Genomic DNA, 13,402 nt, shown 5'->3' on the forward strand with positions numbered 1-13,402 from the left:
GCAAGGCATGAATGGAGAGGGTTCCACTCCTTGACATTCTCACCCACTCCTCTGCACAACAGTTATCTCAGGAAGAACCCAAAGTGCAGTGAACACTCAGAATATTCAGATCTCCTTCAGGCCAGTGGAGAGGATCACTCCTTCCCATCTAACTGCCAAGGGATTAGCACTGTCAGTCACCCTGGAGAGCACTGCCATTTCCAGCTAAATTATCCCAGAAGCCTCACCCAGTTTTCTTCCCCTGCCAATAGTGTTGATTCACCAGTTCAGAGCTCAAGACTAGAAGATGGCCACAGAGATTTGTGGGTCAGTCATCTGCTCCACACACTGTTTGTCTTACCTCAGTATTTATTTTAATTTAACACTAAATAGCTACTTAAGTGGAAGAGAGGACATGTTCTGTTCTGATTGAGAACCAAGTACTTACCTTCAAGGGAAGATCCTAGAAGGAAAACTCCTTCTCACAGTTCTGATGAGGTCTGAGATGTGTCCAGCACTCCTGTTGTCAGTACTTTCCCTCTGCCCAACCCTTGCAGGATCACTACAAGCTGCTCTTTAATGTCCCAACATGAGGTGCCTTCCTGCAAAGTGCACACACTGAGCTGCATCCTGTTCTGAACTTGCTCCCCTCAGGCAAACTCTCAGACACTCACTTTGCAGGTTATTCAAATTACATCTAATAAAAAAAAAAGATATAATTTAGTATCTTCAATATCCATCTCACTGCACTGCACTCAATTTTAATTATCTTTCTGAATTAAAAAAATGTAGTAAGTGTACATTCTGTACTTATATGAAATGCACAGTGGATGCAGGAAATTCTGCTGGAATTGCACTTCTGCATTACCTAAACTTAATTAAGATATAATCCTGCAATGAAGTGTTCCATAATTAGACAATTTAGGCATTAGTTTCACGTCTACCTTTTCTTTTAATTAAAGTTATATACACATGTGAAGGTGCACTGAGAGCCAAGCACTGATGCTGAACACACAGCATAAACACCAAAACTGTCCATTTGATTTAGCTCAACCTCTAAGCAGTCAAGACCCTGAGATGAGCTCAGCTGCTCAGAGCACAGTGTTAAAAACACCAAGGTTGTGGGTTTGATCCCTGTCCAGGCCATTCATGCCTCGATGATCCCTGTGGATCCCTTCCAAAGGGATACTCTGTGAAGTGTGGCATTAATTCCACCCTGTAGTCCATAAACCACTACCAGGACATTAAGTATAATTGACAATATTTTAAGTATCATGTATTTTTTATATGCTTTCACATCAGCCATTTATTATCAAATTTTGAATGCCTAACAATTAATCCTTCTATACTGTACACTGCCATACATACCATGAATAGCCCAGGACCCTCAGGTCATGGATCATATCACTGGCTCCAACTGTAGATTTTTAAGGTGTCAACCAAAACCATGCTTATCCTGCCTGAAGTTAAACACACTGACTAGGGCAAGAGGCATGAGCTGTAGAAGTCATTAATCTCATGGCAATATTCCCTGGTGTACTAGTTAAAAAAAATCCACCAGAACACTTTGGATTATTGCGAATTCATGTTTTTACTCATCTTCTCAACGTGGCTCAGTAGTTTCAACAATGCAGTCGGATTATATGGGAAAAGATTTCTTCTCTGCAACCTAGAAATAGCTTGTTGCAGCTCTTCCAAGCACTTGGTTGACTTATAAAGCATTATTCTGAAGGGAATGATGTTATCCAAGGACGTCACACGAGTCCAGCAGGATGAGGGACGAGATCCCTCCTGTTCCAGAGGCAGCACTTCAGACGTGCAGATTTTCCAGTGATCAGCTGTGTAGCTGCAACCTGTTCCCCTTCTCGTCGTCTCACCCTCACTGTTTGAAGGCACCTGCTTTGTGTTTACCCAGCACTCCTTGCCATCTGATTCCAACTCGGAGTCCTCCGAGCTGTCGTAATCAACGAGGCTTTGAAGGGAGCGGGGCAGGGCCGCGCTATCGGCGCTGATCGGTGAGTCAGAGTCGGCTTCATTATCACCTCGCTGAGCTGTAAACACGCGGCAATCGGCAGAGGAAGCCAAGGGCACCGCAGGCCGTGGGGCTGGGTCCCGAGCGGCGTCTCGCAGACTCTCGGCAGTCCCACGGCTTTGCTCTGCTCGGTGGAGGAGCTCGGAGGGACACGCGGATTGAAAAGCGCTGTGTTTGGTATCAAAGTGGTCACAGACAGCCACGAACCGGGGCCACTCTCTCCCAAGAAGCTTTAAGTACCTCACCAGGTACTCCAAAAAACAAGTTTCTGATGAAATCAAAAAATCTAGAAGTACTGAGGAATCAAAGGCAATCTTTTCCAGACAAAATAAGAAGATGCAGTGTGGATTATATCCACCTGCGTGGCTCAGGGAGTCCCAGGAGTCCTCCTCTTTTGGGCTTAAGTTTTCATCAGCATCGTGTCGTAACCTGGAAAGTAAATCATGAAATACACTCAACGAAATGGAAGTTTCCAAGTTTCTTTTTAAAAACAGCCATGTCCAGAAGGTGGTATTTCTTGCTCTTTTTAATTTTGTCAAAAATAAAAACAACAAAAAGAATCAGAACGAGAAAGAATGAAGGCACGTGGAGCTTGGAGATCGGACAGTTCAGGAAGCCAAAGCACTTAAAGCAGGGCTTAAAGGGCACTACTCCTTAGGGAACATCCTGGAATAATCAAGGTTACAACACTTCAACTGTGTTTTAATATAATATTAAATCAATATTTTTGTAAACCTGAACACTTTCAGGATGTTGAGCACACTGGAAGAGTGGCCTACTTTAGGTAAGTGTCTAAGAAGGACACTATCACTTCCAGATCTTCACATTTGAAGCTTGAGGGACTCGTATAAATTAGGATAATATCTTGTCTGGTAATTTAAACAACAGTGAAGCACTGAATGTCCAGAACAAATCCATGAAGAACACATTTCAGTTGTTAGCAATTAAGTTTTTATCAAGTAGCTACGATTCCTGTGGGCCCAATCCTTGGAAACTTTGTCAGAAGTACTTGAATTCTTGAAGTTTAATATCCCATTCTTGTTTAACTCTGTGTTGCAAGAAAACAGTGTTGCTTTTTATCTGTCTAACCATTATTTTATGTGTGAAGTCAATTATCCTGAATTACAGGATATGAGAAAGTATTTAGTAAGAAATTGTTTCACAACTCCCCTGCTTCAATTAAAAAAAGAGACTTATACAAATTATCAGCTCTTACATCACACATTATTACACTGCCCTAAGGTTTGGAGGGTTTAAATTATCAAAAATAACTTTGATTTATATAAAAGTAACCAATGGGAATGTTATTTATATCACAACAGCCTCTGTCCAAAACAAAAAAATAAAAAAGGCACACTAACCTATCCAATTTTAAATAAATGAGTAATAAAGCTTTAGCAGCTTCCCACATGTCATCATCTTGCTCTATGAAAATCAAGGAGAGCCATTCACAGTGATGCACAATTGGCTGAGACTGTGAGGGAGGCTTTAGGTGGCTCCTCCAGAACACCAACAGCTGGGACATGGAACTCTCAAAGCCTCCTGAAAAACAAACAAACAAACAAAAAAGAAGTAACCGTGGACTTTGTTATATGTTTTTTTTTGTTGCCAAACAATATAAACACTTACTATTTTTCAAATTACAAGTGAACAACAGTTCATGAATGCATTTACCTTTCCTTAGCTCAACTGATTTGATATAGCATCAAATTTTCTAGGTGAGTTCTTGCCATTTTAGTGCAGTAGCTTACTCATAAAAATAACTTTATAATCATTAGAGAGGCTCCCTTAAGTCAAAAACCTTACATCTTCCATACTAATAATGTACTAAATACCAGTTTTTGAGGTACCACAGCACACATTCAGTGTTTAGAAAACAGAAGAACTTCCTGCAACATTGAAATTACACCACATCACTATGCCATTTTCCTTAATGTTTGACTTTAAGATTTGCTTTTCCTCTTAGCAAATAACAGGAACACCAAATTATCCGTGTTATCAATAGTTACTATTCAGACTGAAACTCTTCCCTATAAATCAAAGCTACCTGGAAGTAACTCTCAAAATTGAAATGAATTAAAGTTAAGCCACTTTAATTCATGTTAATAATAATAATAATAAAAAAAGATCAACCAGTTTCCCAGAAGGGGAGTTACCATATTAAAGCATTTTGGTGCTTGTTTTAACCACTTCATTTAATGTCACTAAAATAGAAGCACCATTCCCTTTCAACTTGAAATTCCTCTTGACAGTTGGGGTATTTGAACCTAATTAAAGAACTCATTTCTGTGTCACAAATCTGGACAGGAAAGGGTTTTTTTTCTTTGATAACGAATTTTCACAGAGATACAGATATAACCTACATTTGTTCTTTTCACTTGTTCTTAGACAATCTCATTCTCTGTACATTTTTCAGAAGGTGGATCATAAGTTAAATATTCTCTACAATACTTACAAACTTTAAGAATGCTCCTGACATCACAAACATACCATCTCCCAAAATCTGGAAGAAGTGTCAGCAGCTGTCTTAGGGAAGTCTGTGGCTCTTTTGCACAGATGAATTAAAAAGTGGCTTTTAGGCTTCAATCATGGAATCCACACGTCCACCTTCCCAGCACAGCGTCAGAAGCACATCATGTGCTTCCCAGATGGAAAAAGGCAAGTGGGAAGCTGGGATTCCAGGAAGGTCTCTGGGGCAAAAAGCCTCACCCTTCATTAGAGCAGGGGAGAAGGCTGCTCCCGGCTCCCAGGGTGACACAGCAGTGTCCTCCGCCACCGGGATCACATTCCCTGCCATCCAACCCCCTTCTCCCAGCCCGATCCATGTGCTCAGGACAGACACACTGAGGCAGGGAGGTATGACAGGAATGCTCAAGGTAAGCTCACACCTGCTGATGGAAGGGACAGAGCCCCAGGTCAGGGTGAAGGACACGACCGCTTCACATAAGGATGTGGACCTGTTGGAGCAAGTCTGGAGGAGGCCACGGAGATGCTCCGAGGGCTGGAGCACCTCTGCCATGGACACATGGACACATGGAGAGCTGGGGGTGTTCAGCCTGGAGAAGAGAAGGCTCTGGTGAAACCTCAGAGCCCGTTCTAATGCCCAAAGGGGCTCCAGGAGAGCTGGAGAGGGACTTTGGACGAGAGCCTGGAGGGACAGGACAAGGGGGAATGGCTTCCCACTGCCAGAGGGCAGGGTTAGATGGGATATTGGGAAGGAATTCTTCCCTATGAGGGTGGGCAGGCCCTGGCACAGGTTGCCCAGAGAAGCTGTGGCTGCCCCATCCCTGGAAGTGTCCAAGACCAGGCTGAACAGGGCTTGGAGCAACCTGGGCTAGTGGAAGGTGTCCCTGCCCATGGCAGGGGGGTGGAACTGGCTGATCTTTAAGGTCCCTTCCAACCCGAGCCATTCTATGATTACATGGTAAGTCCCATAATTTCCCCATGCCTCACTTTGGAGCTTCATTATTTTTATTTACCTTTCTATCACACTGCTGGTTTTGCCTCATTAAGTTACTTGTCTGACAGTAACACCTTGTACTTTCAATAAAATGAATACATAATGGTACCTAAAGTTCTACCTCCACGTTAGAAGAGTTACCTGCAGTTCCTTTCAGTTCCCCACCCTGAACAGATGCTTGTGCTTCTGATGAGATGCTCTCTTCTTTTCCAACTGGAGAAGAGCCTGGTGTTCCCAATCTGGCTCAGCTTTTTCAAGTATTAGCACACATTCTAAACAGGAAAAGTTTTCCATCCCAAATGCAGCTGTTTCGAGCCCCCCCCCCCCCAAATTTGCAGGGATTGGATAAAATTCAAGGAGACAACCAGTTAGGCAGGACACAGCAACAGCAGGTTCCTTGGGAGGGTCTTCTCTTCCCTCCTCCTCCCACCACCACTAATTCAGCTGAAATTATTTACAGCCTCAGTGAGCTGTGACTGCAAAACCTGAAAGCTTTAAAACTTTCTGCTTAACAAATAAAACTAAAAAAAGGTTGATTTCTCGATACCTTTGATTTCTGCTTCTGCTGCAGAGTTGTGTATCTTGAATTCCAGTGCTTTAAGCACAACCGAGACTTAAGGCTCTGAGAACAGTTTGGTCAGAACCACCTCGAGGATCATCTCCAGGAGCAGGTTCACTGCTTCCAAAGTAGCTGGACTTTTCATCCAGTGGGATCTGATGAAGCCAAGTTAAACTCCCGACCTGCAGAACAGCATTGCTCAGTGCAAGCACATCCTCACACACGGGCAGGGCTTGTGAGGACACCGATCCGCTTCCAGCATCTTCCCTAGGCTTGGGAAGGACACATTTTTTAAGGAGCAAAATGAATTTCTTCTTGATTACATAGGGAATTGGTGAGCTAATGAGGTTCAGGACATAAGAAACTTTCAGAAACAACACTCTCTGGCACCTCAGTGGTGATTCCAGTTCGGTTCTGGAAGCCAAAAGCGCTTCAAGCAGATCTATAAAACTGATCAGGTTGGTTGTAGCTTCAGAATAAGGGGAAGTGTAGTGGTGACTGTCAAAATGATGGAACAGGATGGCATTATAAAATCCTTCAAGCACAGCATCAAGAGGAGCCAACAACTTCTTCAAAATCCCTATGGCAACAAAAAACCACATTATTGAGCTGCAGTGTAACAGTCAGATAAATCAGTGAATAAGGAGCAAAAACAGGTGTTGGGACTGCTTTCAGATTTTAAGTGTGTTTAAACCGGTACATTTTAATAGCACTTTATCCCTCCCTTTCAAAGGAAGGGAATGGGTATTCCAGAGCCCACGGTCCCGAGGAATTCCAGGTGGTCTTGCTCCCCCTGGCGGTACCGTCACAAAATCGCCCCAGTACCTGCTTTGGGTAAAACCGCGTCTTTCAGGATCTCCTTGACAATCGCTGTCAGAGTCCACAGACAATCTGCAACCGGGGTATTCCCGGGAAATCCCAACAGAGCGTTCAGAGTAAAGCTGAGCCAGGTGACATTTACTGCATTCTAAGAAAAATGATTCAAAAACCAATCACATATGCTTCCAATTGCTAGGCAAATTAAATTAAATCCTAACACCAATGATTTTAAATTGTGCATTAAAAAGATTCAGATACAGGCACAGGTAGAAACAATCTCTCTGTCCAGTGCCTTTAAAGTACTTAGGCCTCTGGTTACAAACATCAAATCACACAGAAATTATCTGGATGTCCCAGAAAGGGAAAACCCAAACCTCCCCCTGTCACATGACCCACCCAAAATCAGATAATGCTGTGAACAGATCATATCTGAATTCATAACTCCCAGACCCAGACAACTTGGCAGGAAATATTAGAAACATAATTCCCAGATAAATCTGTGTTCAGAGAGGCTACTGTGGAGGCTGCAATATATATTCACTAAATACACATCAAAAAAAACCCTGAGGAAATTGGACTATTGAAATAAGAAAATACAGAAAAGCATTTGATTAACTTCCAAGAGGTTACCACTTGTTATCTGCTGCGTCACCTAACACATATCAAGGAACTGTAAAAATATTGATAAGGAAATACTTGTATTGCAACCTTAAAGGGAATATTTCTTTTCATCTACACACATTTTACCCTGGAAGAGTTTCACGAAATTCCATATTTTTAGATATAAGACATTCCCACACTTCTGCTGCACATCTGATGTCCTTGTTGTCTATATTCCAGGCTCCTCCTAATACACCTTAGTTCCTTGGAAAATACATGTGGAGTCAAATGGAGAAACCTGCAGGCACATATTCACCAGGTCATTTTTTTTCCAGTTATGAAGTTGTGCCATACTCACCTGTTCCTTCAGCTGGAAATACACCAGAGATGCCAGACTTTGGGAAGCCATGTGGGACAAGAGCCGGTCGCGAGGACCGAGCAGAGAAACCTGGGGACACGCAGAAAGGAAAAGCATCTCAGGCCCGTTCCTTTTTATTTTTCCTTCTCTCTCACAAAAAACGTCCACAAGTTCACAGAGCTTACCAGTTTTGAGTCAGTTTGTGCCTCCTTCAGAAGAAGCACAAAGATCTCACGGTACTTCTGTCTCGTGCTGGATTCGATGTGCTGGGACTCTGCTTTAGCCACCATCATCCTGAGCAGGGTTAACTGGAGCAGCATCACTTCCCGTGGGCAGAACGAGGAGCTCATGTTGGCAAAGCTGTTTGATAAATCATCTGCTGCAGGGACAACCACATCAGTGTCCTGGTGGCTCCCAGTCCCACCAGCAGGAGGTGGGAGATGCCTCTGGGGACAGGATTCATCTCCTCCTGGCGGCTGCTCGACACTCAGAGCGAGTAAAGAGGAATAATGATGGCTTTCCTTGGCTAAGGGAATTCCTGCCAGGACATCCTTGTACATCTGCTGCAGGAGGGAGATCTTCATCATGAGGACATGCAGTATTCCAGAAAATGCTGTTATTTCTCCACTGATCATTCAGTTCTATCCAGCAAGAGAAACAGAAGCACGACTGGGCATTTCTCTTCAAAGTTACCTAGAAATAAAATATTTTGCTGGTACTGGACTTAACAACCAACCAGAAAATAACAGAAGCACAACACACATTTCTGGAGTTAATAGTACCATTATTAAACTCATTCAGAAAATGCAAATTCAGCTGCACAGAAGTGTCCCAGTGAGACATTAAAATGAAGAATTACCACGCTGGGAAGAAGTTTACAGTTCCAATGTTATATTACTGACACCAAAATGACTTTGCTGGAAATGACAAAACCAAAGGTGACTGTTACTGGGGATTACTGCTAAAGATATGAGGACTTGGATCAAATCTTTCTCTCCACTGCTAAAACTACCAAAACCTAAATTCTTTTGTGCCTCCAGAAACAGGCATCAAATCTAAACTGCAAATGTTCAGAGCTCCATTAAGGCTGGAAATGGCAACACCTCTCAAACAAATGAAAACCAAAGGACAAGTCTTGATTTTCCCTGCACTCAGGCTCAAGATGGGCTGATCTTGAGGGCCCAGGGACTACGAAGTTGCAAATTACAAAATACTTTCAAAACAAAGTGTAAAACTTATGAAGTACCAATAAAAATACTTAACCCTATTCAGGAAAGGTAAAAAAAAACCAAAACAACTTTATTCCCATGTCAATGGAACATATCTTTCAATCACAGCACTGGAACATTCATTAGAGCTTAGAAAGAAGAGTTATTAAGAATTCAAATCTCTCCTTAAAGTGTGAGCACCCACAAATGTAAATGCCAAACAGATATCCCATCTCCCCAGAAAAGAAACATGCTTGAGAACATCAGGGTTTCTCTCTCACCTGTATTAAGAGTGATGCTCATCTGTAATATTTATCTTTTTAGGGCAGTTTTAACATGTTCTCCAACAAGAACTCTTTTAATTAAAAACAACAAACAAACTCATTACCTTTATCTGTGGTGAAGTTGGGAGTGGAACTTCAGTTGCTTACAGGGATTTTCTTTTTTGCATGATTTTTGGATTGCCATCTCTAGTCTGCCATAATCAACCAGGGAGACTTCCAGACAGGCTCCTGCAGCCATCCATCTGTATTTGGCTTTTATTTAAATGCAGCATTTCTCCTTTTTTTTTTTTTTTTTAACCAAAGGAAGAAAACAGCTCAGCCTTCCAACCTGTAAGAAATTCCAAAGGTAATTGAGAATTACACCTGCATTTTTACCACCTGGCTTTTAAAGTGCAACTCAAGCACTTACTGACAAAATGGCTTCCCAAAAGTTAGACCAAGATATTCTACCCATGCTCCTCGTTTCTTCCACCACCCAGAAGCATTTCCTGCAGAAGAGAATCTAAACCTTGAGAGCATGAAGTTGCCTGCAGGAGTGAGCTGTGATTCACCCAGGTGTGGTATTTTTAAAGGCACATCCAGCAATGGCTGAGCTGAAAACCCCAAAATGTTCCTGCGTGTTCCTCACATGAGAGGACGAAAAATCCTTCCCCCAGTCCTTCCCATATTCCACATTTTACGTGTTAAAAGAATAAATTCAGGCATTAAATTCCTCCTTTGCTTGCAGAATCTCTTTGGAATTCTACTTGAGGTGGAAATTTATGACCTGAAACCTCATAAAATTTCTGCAGCAACCACTCTGTGAATATTTTATATGGCTATTGTTCCTATCTTTGAGTTTTATTTCTTCCTAAATTAATACCTAATAAAATAAAATCATCTCAATGCATTTACTTCTGTGTTCAAGATCAACTTGAATTATCACCCTGCGTTGGTAAATGGACAGATCTGCACAAATTCACCAATCCAGCCATGTGGTTAAAGCAGAAGAGATTCACACCTTTTCTAGGACATTTCCCTTCACATGATACTGTGATTTCCTGATCCCACCATAACACATTTGTGTTCTACCATTAATTACTTTATCAAAACATCTCTAAGATAATGCCTCACTCACACCTGACAACAGCTCACAAACATAAGCCACTGAAGGAAATCAAAAATGAGGGGGCTTAGTTTGAAGAAATCGACTTCAAAGAGGGAGAAAACGTCAGACAAGGACTAAATTTGTTTCAGGCACGGCAAGAGAGCACCGTGAAAAGCTCAAAGCTGAAGAGCAAAGAAAAGGAGTCGTATTCACACACAAGAAATGACAAACTCCAAACCCTCACTTGTATTATTTATCTGAGTTATTCATGACAGCATCTAAAAACCAATTAAGGTAACGCCTCACAGTGCCAGACTCCTGCATAAACAACAGGAAGCAGTTCAAAAACCTTGTATATGGATCAGGCAAAAGACAGAAAGGAGAACTATACAGAGGATTAAAAAAAAAAATCCCAAATAAATATTTTGGTTTATGTTATTTTCATGGTTAATAAGGCTCTGAAATCAAAACCAAAGTCAAGTGGGGCTGCAAACAGAACGAGAGAAGAAACTTGGTGGGAAAGGTAATGAGGAACTGAAGATGAAAACTCGGATGTGGTGGCTGCAAACACCACCAGAATATCCTAAATCGGAGTTACAAAATACAAGGTGGGATATTTAATTTAGCAGGAAGTCATGGAAATTGATTTCACAGAATCCCAGCATGGTTTGGGCTGGAAGGAACCTTAAAGCCCATCCAGTCCCACCCCCTGCCATGGGCAGGGACACCTCCCACTATCCCAGGTTGCTCCAAGCCCTATCCAACCTGGCCTTGGACACTCCCAGGGATGGGGCAGCCACAGCTGCTCTGGCCAACCTGTGCCAGGGCCTGCCCACCCTCCCAGGGAACAATTCCCTCCTAATTTAACTGGATTAACACTGTTGATACCACATTTTCCTTTTTTTTTTTTTTTTTTTAACTAACACAAATGGCTTATGATGACACACAATTACTCAGAGATATTACTGAAGAGGCGTAATTATCTATTGTCAAGTGCCTGTGTTATTTTTCCCCTGTTTATATATACTATTAAATGTTAATCGCATGAGTAGCAACTGGGAGAAAACAAACTAGCCAAAAAAACCCCCACTCTGTTTTCATTAAAAAATTAGAAAAGGTAAAACGAAACCACAGGCCGTGACTTTTTGGGCGGGAGTCTGCAGGTTCTGGGTTTCTTTATAACGAAGCAGTCGAAATAAAGCACACTTCGAACTCCTTGTACCTGCAGCGACTTCGTGGGCTCATCTCTCAATAATCTGCACCTCAGTGGCCCCTCATCTCCCTCACCGGCGCTCCAGCAGTGCCGGGCTGGGCACTGGGACGAACTGGCCCGTCAGGGACACCCGGAGAGCAGGGATGTATCCGAGCCCTCCCGCCCCTCCAGCAACGCGGCTTCTCGCCCCGGGGAGTCCCAGAGCCGCCTCACGACCCCTCGTTCGCCCGCCCCGGAGCCGCCTCAGCTCCGGCCCCGGCTCCGCCTCAGCCCCTCCCGGTGCCCCCTCAGGGCTCCCCCTCAGCCCCTCCCGGCACCGCCTCGCGCCCCCAGGCCCCGCCCCTGTCCATTCAGGCCACCGCCTCTGCCTCGTCAGCCACGCCCCTTGCCCTCTTTTGCCCCGCCCCTTTCGCGCTAAACCACGCCCCACCCGCACAAAGCTCTGCCCTTATCGCTCCAGGCCCCGCCCCTCACCCGCCCCAGCCCGCGCGCCCCCGGCCCCGCTTTACTCACCCCGAGCCGCGGCTCGCACGGGTCCGGCCCAGCCCCGCCGCCCCTGCCGGGCCACGGCCGCCACTCACCCGCCCCCGGGGGCGCCGCAAGGCCCGAACTCCGCTCCGTCACAGCAGCGGAACCCCCGCCGCCCCCTGTCGCAAACCCTCCCTCCTCCCCTTTTCCCCTCGGCTTTACGGCAGCGGGGCGGGCCCCGCGGCGGGGAGGGGCGTGGCCGCCGTCAGCCCGGCGGGCCAATGGGGCGCAGCGGCGGCGGCGCGCGGCGGGGGCGGGCCCGCCGTCAGCGCGGCGGGCCAATCGGTCGCTCCGCCCGGCGCGCGGGCGGGGCGGGGCCGGCGCGGCGGGCGCGGATTGGGCGCGGCGCGGGTCAGGCCCGCCCGCCGACCCTGCCGCGAGCCGAGGGGGCGGCCCGGAGCGAAGTGTCCCCGCTCGGCTCGGCCCCCGACCCCCGCCCGCCGCCGCCGCCAGCGCGGGGGCGGCCGCGCCCAGGCCCCGGCCCGCTCCCGCCGCGCCGCCACACGGGGCACGCAGGTAACCCTGGCTGCCTCGCGGCGCGGGGAGCGGGGTAGGAGTGGGGGCGGGGGGCGCGACCCCATGGCCTCCCCTCGCCCGCAGCCCCCGTGCCCGCTCCGAGGGGCCGCCCTGCCCTCACGAGGGTGCGCGGCCGCCGCGCCGCCTCTGCGAGTGTCCCCCCGGCGCTCTCCGGGCCGCCCCCGGGGCTGCCCGCGGAGGGGGGTCCCCGTCCCCAGCCCCCGGTGCGGCCTCGGGGGCTGCGCCCGGCCGGGTTTTTGTGCGCGGGTGTTTCGCGTGTCGTGTGCGAGCGGCGGCGGCTCCCGGAGCGCGGACTCCGGCGGGCACCGAGGCGGTTCGGTCTCCCGGCAGCTCGGCTTGCTGGGCTACTTCCTGTCCCGTTCCCCGGCACTTGTCGGTACTTCCATTCCCCGCGGGAGCTGCCTTGACAGGGCAGCTCCTGCCGCTGTTATCCCTCCAACTCCCTCGCGCATCCCGGGAGAGTGCCCTCCTTCTCCAGGAGACATCCCGATTTTTGATGGATAGCCCGTTTCCAAATTTTTGAAGGCGCTTCCTATTGCTTTTGCATTGACCATCTCTGCTCTTCGTTCCTCTCTTTTACGTAATTGCGTGGCTCAGCTCTGCTTTTATTATTTTTTTTTTTTTTTAGGTTTAAGCCGCCTTAAAGGAGAATTAAAAATTGTGACTCCAAAGAATGAAATAAGACAGAAGAGAGAAAACAGCACTCAAAAAAAAAAAAAAAGCCCCAGAAAGGTGATG

At 46.1% G+C, this 13,402-nt stretch overlaps 3 protein-coding genes across 7 annotated transcripts in view; 1 reads left to right on the top strand and 2 right to left on the bottom strand.

The window, feature by feature from the left end:
* CERS3 (ceramide synthase 3) overlaps positions 1 to 1,454 on the bottom strand; it is a 39,994-nt gene extending 38,540 nt beyond the window's left edge. The window contains exons 1-2 of one of the 2 annotated variants that reach the window (XM_050309022.1): positions 1,348 to 1,454; positions 428 to 676 (exon numbers count right to left, since the gene is read on the bottom strand). Coding sequence is in view for 1 of the 2 variants with exons in the window: in XM_050309020.1 (XP_050164977.1) it covers positions 1,348 to 1,382 (35 nt within the window). In the remaining variant the exon portion in view is untranslated. The remainder of the gene's footprint in view (positions 1 to 427; positions 677 to 1,347) is intronic. The other variant, XM_050309020.1, reaches the window with a different exon arrangement.
* Positions 859 to 12,192, bottom strand: LINS1 (lines homolog 1). Its single transcript, XM_050309010.1, is given in 9 exon segments — positions 859 to 2,440; positions 3,373 to 3,553; positions 6,019 to 6,079; positions 6,081 to 6,610; positions 6,856 to 6,997; positions 7,808 to 7,897; positions 7,993 to 8,500; positions 9,404 to 9,627; positions 12,113 to 12,192. Coding segments are annotated over 7 exon segments (2,343 nt in total). The 5' UTR covers positions 8,443 to 8,500; positions 9,404 to 9,627; positions 12,113 to 12,192; the 3' UTR covers positions 859 to 1,551.
* A 429-nt stretch (positions 12,193 to 12,621) lies between these two features.
* ASB7 (ankyrin repeat and SOCS box containing 7) overlaps positions 12,622 to 13,402 on the top strand; it is a 30,536-nt gene continuing 29,755 nt past the window's right edge. Inside the window, exons 1-2 of one of the 4 annotated variants that reach the window (XM_050309028.1) lie at positions 12,626 to 12,643; positions 13,293 to 13,396. The gene's annotated coding sequence lies outside the window, so the exon portion shown is untranslated. Of the gene's footprint in view, positions 12,644 to 13,034; positions 13,397 to 13,402 lie in introns of those variants that run through there. The other 3 variants (XM_050309030.1, XM_050309031.1, XM_050309027.1) reach the window with 3 other exon arrangements.

The sequence above is a fragment of the Myiozetetes cayanensis genome, unplaced genomic scaffold (assembly GCF_022539395.1).
Source record: "Myiozetetes cayanensis isolate MyiCay16 unplaced genomic scaffold, myiCay2020 scf14, whole genome shotgun sequence".
In the NCBI taxonomy this organism is placed as follows: Eukaryota; Metazoa; Chordata; class Aves; order Passeriformes; family Tyrannidae; genus Myiozetetes; species Myiozetetes cayanensis.